Genomic DNA, 9,763 nt, shown 5'->3' with positions numbered 1-9,763 from the left:
TGATTTTGTCTATTGCTTTTTTTAACATTCAGAAAGATACCAATGTATCTACAAAATTGAAGAAAGATGACTGATTTACGTAGGTGTCCTAGCTGTTCCTCAGCATATAGGAGGAGTTGGCCAAGCTGTCCCTGCACAGAAAGGAGAAATGGGCCTAGCTGTCCCTGCACAGAAAGGAGAAATGGGACTAGCTGTCCCTGCACAGAAAGGAGAAATGGGACTAGCTGTCCCTGCACAGAAAGGAGAAATGGGCCTAGCTGTCCCTGCACAGAAAGGAGAAATGGGCCTAGCTGTCCCTGCACAGAAAGGAGAAATGGGACTAGCTGTCCCTCCTTAGTTAGGAGTATCGAGTCTAGCTGTCCCTTCCTAGATGGGAGAAGTGGGCATTGCTGTCCTTCCACAGAAAGGAGGACTGGGTGGATTTAGCTGTCTCTTCCAGGTAGGAGCAACGAGTTTAGCTGTCCCTTCCCAAATAGGAGTAATTGGGCAGGCTGTCCCTCTCCAGATTTGAATACTGTGACTTGCTGTCCCTCCAGAGAAAGGAGAACTGAGTGGGTTTAGCTGTCCTTCCCCAGATGGGAGTATTGTACCTAGCTATCCCTCCCCAGATAAGAGTACTGAACCAAAATGTACCTCCCTAGATAGCGTACTGCGTGGATTTAGCTTTTTCAGATAGGATCAACGGGTCTCCCCAGATAAGAGTAGTTAGTCATGCTGTCCCTCCCCTGGAAGGAGTAGTTGGCCGAGCTGTCCTTCCCCAGAAAGGAGTACTAAGCCTAGCTGCCTTTGCACAGATAAGAGTATTGAGTCTTTTGTCCTTCCCAAATAGGAGTACTGGGTCTAGCTGTTCTCCCACAGAAAGGAGTACTAAGCCTAGCTATCCCTCCACAGATAGGAATACAGAGCCTAGCTGTCCCCCCACAGAAAGGAGTACTAAACCTAGCTGTCCCTCCACAGATAGGAATACAGAGCCTAGCTGTCCCTCCACAGATAGGAATACAGAGCCTAGCTGTCCCTCCACAGATAGGAATACAGAGCCTAGCTGTCCCTCCACAGATAGGAATACAGAGCCTAGCTGTCCCTCCACAGATAGGAATACAGAGCCTAGCTGTCCCTCCACAGATAGGAATACAGAGCCTAGCTGTCCCTCCACAGATAGGAATACAGAGCCTAGCTGTCCCTCCACAGATAGGAATACAGAGCCTAGCTGTCCCTCCACAGATAGGAATACAGAGCCTAGCTGTCCCTCCACAGATAGGAATACAGAGCCTAGCTGTCCCTCCACAGATAGGAATACAGAGCCTAGCTGTCCCTCCACAGATAGGAATACAGAGCCTAGCTGTCCCTCCACAGATAGGAATACAGAGCCTAGCTGTCCCTCCACAGATAGGAATACAGAGCCTAGCTGTCCCCCCACAGAAAGGAGTACTAAGCGTAGCTGTCCCTCTATAGATAGGAATACAGAGCCTAGCTGTACCCCCACAGAAAGGAGTACTAAGCCTTGCTGTCCCTCCACAGATAGGAATACAGAGCCTAGCTGTCCCTCCACAGAAAGGAGTAATAAGCCTAGCTGTCCTTCCACAGATAGGAATCCAGAGCCTAGCTGTCCCTCCATAGATAGGAATACAGAGCCTAGCTGTCCCCCCACAGATAGGAATACAGAGCCTAGCTGTCCCTCCACAGATAGGAATACAGAGCCTAGCTGTCCCCCCACAGAAAGGAGTACTAAGCGTAGCTGTCCCCCCACAGAAAGGAGTACTAAGCGTAGCTGTCCCTCTACAGATAGGAATACAGAGCCTAGCTGTCCCTCCAAAGATAGGAATACAGAGCCTAGCTGTCCCCCAACAGATAGGAATACAGAGCCTAGCTGTCCCCCACAGATAGGAATACAGAGCCTAGCTGTCCCCCACAGATAGGAATACAGAGCCTAGCTGTCCCCCCACAGAAAGGAGTACTAAGCCTTGCTGTCCCTCCAAAGATAGGAATACAGAGCCTAGCTGTCCCCCAACAGATAGGAATACAGAGCCTAGCTGTCCCCCAACAGAAAGGAGTACTAAGCCTTGCTGTCCCTCCACAGATAGGAATACAGAGCCTTGCTGTCCCTCCACAGAAAGGAGTAATAAGCCTAGCTGTCCTTCCACAGATAGGAATCCAGAGCCTAGCTGTCCCTCCATAGATAGGAATACAGAGCCTAGCTGTCCCCCCACAGAAAGGAGTAATAAGCCTAGCTGTCCCTCCACGGATAGGAATACAGAGCCTAGCTGTCCCTCCACAGAAAGGAATACAGAGCCTAGCTGTCCCCCCACAGAAAGGAGTACTAAGCCTAGCTGTCCCTCTACAGATAGGAATACAGAGCCTAGCTGTACCCCGACAGAAAAGAGTACTAAGCCTAGCTGTCCCTCCACAGATAGGAATACAGAGCCTAGCTGTCCCTCCACAGATAGGAATACAGAGCCTAGCTGTCCCTCCACAGATAGGAATACAGAGCCTAGCTGTCCCTCCACAGATAGAAAAACAGAGCCTAGCTGTCCCTCCACAGATAGGAATACAGAGCCTAGCTGTCCCCCCACAGATAGGAATACAGAGCCTAGCTGTCCCTCCACAGATAGGAATACAGAGCCTAGCTGTCCCCCCACAGAAAGGAATACAGAGCCTAGCTGTCCCTCCACAGATAGGAATACAGAGCCTAGCTGTACCCCCACAGAACGGAGAACTAAGCCTAGCTGTCCCTCCACAGATAGGAATACAGAGCCTAGCTGTCCCTCCACAGATAGAAATACAGAGACTAGCTGTCCCCCCCCCCACAGATAGGAATACAGAGCCTAGCTGTCCTTCCACAGATAGGAATACAGAGCCTAACTGTCCCCCCACAGAAAGGAGTACTAAGCCTAGCTGTACCCCCACAGAAAGGAGTAATAAGCCTAGCTGTCCCTCCACAGATAGGAATACAGAGCCTAGCTGTCCCCCCACAGATAGGAATACAGAGCCTAGCTGTCCCCCCACAGATAGGAATACAGAGCCTAGCTGTACCCCCCCAGAAAGGAGTACTAAGCCTAGCTGTCCCTCTACAGATAGGAATACAGAGCCTAGCTGTCCCCCCACAGAAAGGAGTACTAAGCCTAGCTGTCCCTCTACAGATAGGAATACAGAGCCTAGCTGTACCCCCACAGAAAGGAGTACTAAGCCTAGCCGTCCCTCCACAGATAGGAATACAGAGCCTAGGTGTCCCCCCCACAGATAGGAGATAAGAGTATTGAGTCTTTTGTCCTTCCCAAATAGGAGTACTGGGTCTAGCTGTTCTCCCACAGAAAGGAGTACTAAGCCTAGCTTTCCCTCCACAGATAGGCATACAGAGCCTAGCTGTCCCTCCACAGAAAGGAATACAGAGCCTATCTGTCCTCCCACAGAAAGGAGTACTAAGCCTTGCTGTCCCTCCACAGATAGGAATACAGAGCCTAGCTGTCCCTCCACAGATAGGAATACAGAGCCTAGGTGTCCCCCCCACAGATAGGAGTACTAAGCCTAGCTGTCCCTCCAAAGATAGGAATACAGAGCCTAGCTGTCCCTCCACAGATAGGAATACAGAGCCTAGCTGTCCCCCACAGATAGGAGTAAGAAGCATAGCTGTCCCCCCACAGATAGGAGTACTAATCCTAGCTATCCCCCCACAGATAGGAAAACAGAGCCTAGCTGTCCCCCCACAGAAAGGAGTACTAAGCCTAGCTGTCCTCCAACAGAAAGGAGTACAGAGCCTAGCTGCCCCCGCCCCCCCGGGCCCCCACAGAAAGGAGTACAGAGCCTAGCTGTCCCCCAACAGAAAGGAGTAGTTGGCCAAGCTGTCCCTCACAGAGAGGACTACAGACAGATTATAAACGTGTAAGACACACCATACTCATAATGTTCACTTCAGTGGGACTTGTAGTATACACTCTGGGTTACTGTCTTGTGTTTTTATCCTTACCCCACTTATAATAGTCACTCCTGTGGATTACAGTTTAGTTACCTTGTGTGTCTATCTGAACCACGTGTATCCTGGAGTCACTTTTACATATTCATTCACCTTTTATCACATGCCTATTCGATTTTGTTAATCGATGTTCAATAAATAATACGTGATATTAAATCTGAACACACATCAGACTATGAATCGGTCCTATGGAATCAGATATGAACATTCATCAGACTATGAATCGGTCCTATGGAATCAGATCTGATCATATATCAGACTATGAATCGGTCACATGGAATCAGATCTGATCATATATCAGACTATGAATCGGTCACATGGAATCAGATCTGAACATTCATCAGACTATGAATCGGTCACATGGAATCAGATCTGATCATATATCAGACTATGAATCGGTCACATGGAATCGGATCTGATCATATATCAGACTATGAATCGGTCACATTGTTTTAGATCTTAACATTCACCAGACCATGAATCGGTCACATGGAATCAGATCTGAACATTCATCAGACGATAGATCGGTCACATGGTTTTAGATATGAGTATTCATCAGAAGATAGATCGGTCACATTGTATTAGATCTATTGATAATGCATTGTTAACGAATATCGACACCATTCATCCTCTTTATCAACATTAAGAATGAAGTACACAAGTTTGTACTATATGTAGGTGATAGCTGTTACTAATATTAATATTACATATTTCATTATTGTTAGCATTAATTGTCTGTCATTTACAGTTTTATGTATGAAACTTGTACATGTGACAGCACATACACTATACCGGTAATTACTTCTTTTGAAACGTTCTAGAATTACCCATTTATATTTGTCCACATACTACAGTATACGTAACAAGATTTTATATAATATAATAGTTTACTTGGAGGGTGCTGACTTCAGGATAAAGCTACCACATAGAGACATCTGTTACACAAAGCTCAGAGCATACACCGGTAAATGTGTTAAATACCCTTCACCTGGTACAGGCCTCATACATTCGTTAGGTGTTGACTCTGCACAGAAAACAAAGGGCATTTTCTGGAGATTCCAAAATCATAAACTTTCAAGTAAAAAAGGTTGTCTTTCATTAAATTTCAAAATTAACTTTAACAACTCTTACGTCATTTGACCCGATCTTATCTGTATCGGAGAGCTGGGGACTTTCGTTTTCTATCTACCCAGTTATACAATTTAGCTACTGAGTGAGGTCATCGGAGCTAATGATTGATGCTTAACACTTTAGATCGCTATGTGTATTTACCTGAAGCATTATAAAATGTTTGAAGGTTAATCTCGGGAAGGCCTAGAAAATGGAAAACCCCGAACTACGTAAGTAGGACAATAGTAAAGGGGAAATCCATGACCTCTGAGTAAAGGTATGACTAAATCAGAGTCAGTGCAATAAAGTTAATCCAAACACCGTATGGTGTGGTAAAATGGGTTTAAAAATTGTTTTACCCGAATAGTCAGATGATCTTGCCTGACTAGTTATTTAAACATTTTATTTGCAATTTTGAACAAAATAGACTTTACATATTTGAAATGTATTCAAAGTTTACACAAATGATCAACAAATTTATACTACAATTCATTTCCAATATTACAGAAGCAGTAGGACGGAATAAAAAATAAAACGAAGAGGAATGAGTTGATGTCCATCCTCACTACATATAATATTTGAGTACATGTAACAAATTTGATAAATTATTTATGTAACTCTAGACCTGATTGGATTCAGAATAATACTTTAGAAAGAGTGACATAGCACAATATGAAAAGTATCTATGGTTTATCACAACTTGCATTAAAAATCAACAAAAGAATACAAAATTGTCCACCAAACGGTGATTCGTCTCAAATTCGATAAAACATGGGTAAAATATAAAAATACAAATATGCACATGGAGACCCTAGCAGAAGTACAAGGAAAGAAATCCATGTGTTGTATAACTGTATTTTCCCCTTATCGACCCCTCACGACATGTACATGTACTATTTAATCAAAACCAAGATGTGTCACGTCTGTTAAAGGAGAATGGGCTTAGTGACAATGAAATAAGGCTCACTAATAAACACTGTCAAGACCATCGGTCTTCATATCACACAAAGAAATGGCGTATTCCCCAATGAGATGACGAAGATAAAATTTGCCTATCCTACTTGCATTTATCAAAGATTAAGCGATACCGGTGCACGTATGTATAAAAATGTTACAATTGAAATAAAAAAGTGTTCAGGATAGGAAACGTTCTTCAACTGTGCTTTAAACTCTTCAGAACAAAACGAGAGGACCAAAAATTGACAATCAAAGAACGTGATCAAACCTATAGAAGCCATTGTAAACGTCCTGAGAAGAGCAACTAGCAATATTAATGCCGGGTATGACAGACCTATCCTACCCAGCTCTCAACATTGGCTTACAGACGCGTCAGGGGAGACATGATTGATCTTTTTACAATCATGACAGGGATATATGATCCCGAAGTGTCCAAGTTCATGTCACAAAAGAAGGACAATACTGTTACTAGGAGTCATGAGTATAAACTATCCAAGGGTAGAACGCGCCTAAACACGAGAAAGAATTCATTTTGTCACAGAACTGTTGACATTTGGAACAGCCTGTCAACTGGAATTATGACCCCAAGAACTATCAAATGTTTCGAGTCTTGCCTAGACCATCACTGGAGAAACCAACCGATACTCTATAATTATAGAGAACCAATTTTATTATACACCTGTAGTTAAAAAATGAACTTATTTTCCGATAATTTATTATCAAATGAATGTTGTGAACACATGTAAATACTCTACTTGGGATTATACGCTTTTCATCTCGACTATTAACGATTAAAGTTATTCAAATAATCACTTAGACAATACTTTGTTTGTCGATGCTCTTGTCAGAATTTGTTCAACCCGTACTGAGCTGTCAGCAGAGGATTTTTAAGTCCTATAGTATACAGTCAGAATAAAATCTGTGTATCCGTGTTAATAAGAAACGCAAATAGTTTAAAAATACCCGCCTCTCCTCGATGCTCTCAAGGCAAACTAGGTACAAGTGCCAGCGTAAGACAATTCCGCTTTAGTCTCAAACATAACAATATCAAATATTTGCGCTGGAAAGTTCCATTCTTTTTTGAAGGACGTCAGGTAAGAAGACCCGATATAACCTCGGTATTCAAATGGACTCCTGAAAAAGCTTCTTTGTAAACCTTCATATAGATGTCTGAGAAATAAGTGATTTTGAAAGATGTCAAACAAACATTATAAAATGCATGTGTCATCTTTCAGAATCTCCCTATATACACTACAATTGAAACTGATACACTTCAGTTTGATTTGTATAAACTTGCAGCACGTTTTACTTTCACTTTAGTTTCTACGTATTACATCATTCATAATCTTTATATCAGCTGCAGTTGTTTACAGTGAGACGCTATTCCCAAACTCTATGACAGTATTCATAAATTAAACAATAAAGAAACAAAATTGGTCCCAGTAAGGAAACGTGGGACGCACCAAAAGTTTCGTAAAGCCAACTAAATATTTTAAACCATATACTTGGTTGTATTAATCAACAGTATGTGAAGCAAAAGAAACTAAACCATATATTGTTCCTTTGCACCAGAACCGATACACTATCACTAAGAGCAAGCCATTCAACCTCATTAAAGACACAAAGCTTTTCACCTGAAGTAAAATATAAACAAATATATCACATCGTCAAAAAATCGAAGCAAAACACACGTCACCATACACGTACAGCTTTGTAAAATGCAATATTGTCCGCGTATCGTAATACTATGTACATACTCCTTAGACCGGAGTGAGTGAATTACGATATCGATATTTTACACAATATGGAAAGAGTGTTCAACATTATTACCGTACAACATGACATAGTATTAGGTATTAAATATATCAAAGGTGAGTACACGAACCTGGGGCCCTAACACCCTAACACTGACGACGACCAAACAGGACAGATGGCACGTAAACGTTATCGATGTATTACGTAAACGTGGATAAAATACACCCATCCTGCACTTAATTTTCCTCCTCAAATTGACACCTTTCTGTCGTCGTCTTCACAACTGTTTCCCGTCAGACCTACAATACGGGTCTGTGAGCCGTCTGTAACCCGAGAGTACCCGGAATCTCTGTCCACAGTTACGTCACGGCTTGGGTGTAAAACGTGGGTCTCTCGAAGCGTCGGGATCCTGAACCAAGGAATCGTATACATTGCATCAGTTTGTTGTGGTTTGATGTAATCAGCAATGACAGATTATCCGGTATGTTAGTTTATGTACGCGTTCTCACTGAACGACTCCTGCAGGCGCGACAACACGTGGCAGGGAACCGTCACTCTCCTGATATAAGTACATAAAGTACAAACTGTTCCGAAAGCTTACAAATTATCAATTTTTTATTTGATGAAGTCGGTGACAACAACAAAATATGCTAAGTCGTCTTAAGGTAAATGTTAAAAGGACAGAGTTTATATTTAAGATTTTTCTCGAATTCCACCGATAAAACGCAGTTCATATAATTTGAGTGCTTAAGATGAATATGTCCAAAGATCTTTGAAAGAAGTATATCTTAACCGTGTTTACAACAAGTTGGAGACAACCTTCTCAGTGTCCAAAACACATCACATCCAGCATCTCAACATACATAATTATGATAATATTTAGTCATACCATTTGAATAGTTTGGGATCAGTCTGGTATTTGAGAAAAGTTTAAATCCAAACACCGTGCTACCACTAGGAGGCAAATACACCAACATACCCTGTCTCCGGAACACATACACAAATGTACGCATACACAACATACATGGAGACACGTCCTTGAATTACCATGCTGTTAATAGAACGTTAAACAAAATAAAACTAAATAAAACCAACCAAAGCCAAACACATGACAGTCTGTAAGGAAAGTTTAACACTGCAAACCTTCTGGAGGTCTGTAAGGACAGTTTAACACTGCTGCAAACCTTCTGGAAGTCTGTAAGGACAGTTTAACACTGCAAACCTTCTGGAGGTCTGTAACGACAGTTTAACACTGCAAACCTTCTGGTAGTCTGTAAGGACAGTTTAACACTGCAAACCTTCTGACATTCTGTAAGGACAGTTTAACACTGCAAACCTTCTGGAGGTCTGTAAGGACAGTTTAACACTGCTGCAATCCTTCTGGAAGTCTGTAAGGACAGTTTAACGCTGCAAACCTTCTGGAAGTCTGTAAGGACAATTTAACACTGCAAACCTTCTGGAAGTCTGTAAGGACAGTTTAACACTGCAAACCTTCTGACAGTCTGTAAGGACAGTTTAACACTGCAAACCTTCTGGAAGTCTGTAAGGACAAGTTAACACTGCAAACCTTCTGACAGTCTGTATGGACAGTTTAACACTGTAAACATTCTGCCAGTCTGTAAGGACAATTTAAAATTGCAAACCTTCTGACAGTCTGTAAGGACAGTTTAACATTGCAAACCTTCTGGAAGTCTGTAAGGACAGTTTAACACTGCAAACCTTCTGGAAGTCTGTAAGGACCTTTTGGAAGTCTGTAAGGACATATTAACACTGCAAACCTTCTGACAGTCTGTAAGGACAAGTTAACACTGCAAACCTTCTGACAGTCTATAAGGACAATTCAAAATTGCAAACCTTCTGACAGTCTGTAAGGACAGTTTAACACTGCAAACCTTCTGGAAGTCTGTAAGGACAATTTAACACTGCAAACCTTCTGGAAGTCTGTAAGGACAGTTTAACACTGCAAACCTTCTG

The 9,763-nt window shown here is 42.4% G+C and overlaps 1 protein-coding gene across 1 annotated transcript; it reads left to right on the top strand.

The window, feature by feature from the left end:
* Positions 1-370: 370 nt before the first annotated feature.
* On the top strand, positions 371-3,803 carry LOC110453094 (zonadhesin-like). The gene is made up of 4 exons (XM_021501930.1): positions 371-439; positions 642-1,901; positions 2,210-3,176; positions 3,280-3,803. Exons 1-4 carry the CDS (start codon positions 371-373, stop codon positions 3,801-3,803), a joined length of 2,820 nt encoding a protein of 939 aa, XP_021357605.1.
* Positions 3,804-9,763: the final 5,960 nt, after the last annotated feature.

The sequence above is a fragment of the Mizuhopecten yessoensis genome, unplaced genomic scaffold (assembly GCF_002113885.1).
Source record: "Mizuhopecten yessoensis strain PY_sf001 unplaced genomic scaffold, ASM211388v2 scaffold7087, whole genome shotgun sequence".
In the NCBI taxonomy this organism is placed as follows: Eukaryota; Metazoa; Mollusca; class Bivalvia; order Pectinida; family Pectinidae; genus Mizuhopecten; species Mizuhopecten yessoensis.
Note: the sequence above shows the minus strand (reverse complement) of the source record. Positions and strands in the feature narration are given on the sequence as shown.

Excerpts from the sequence above, each read along its gene's own strand:
- LOC110453094 (XM_021501930.1), top strand. The coding sequence starts at position 371 with ATGGGAGAAGTGGGCATTGCTGTCCTTCCACAGAAAGGAGGACTGGGT. Across the intron at positions 440-641 it reads GATTTAGCTGTCTCTTCCAG|ATAGCGTACTGCGTGGATTT; the intron begins GTAGGAGCAACG and ends GTACCTCCCTAG. Across the intron at positions 3,177-3,279 it reads CTGTACCCCCACAGAAAGGA|GAGTACTGGGTCTAGCTGTT; the intron begins GTACTAAGCCTA and ends CTTCCCAAATAG.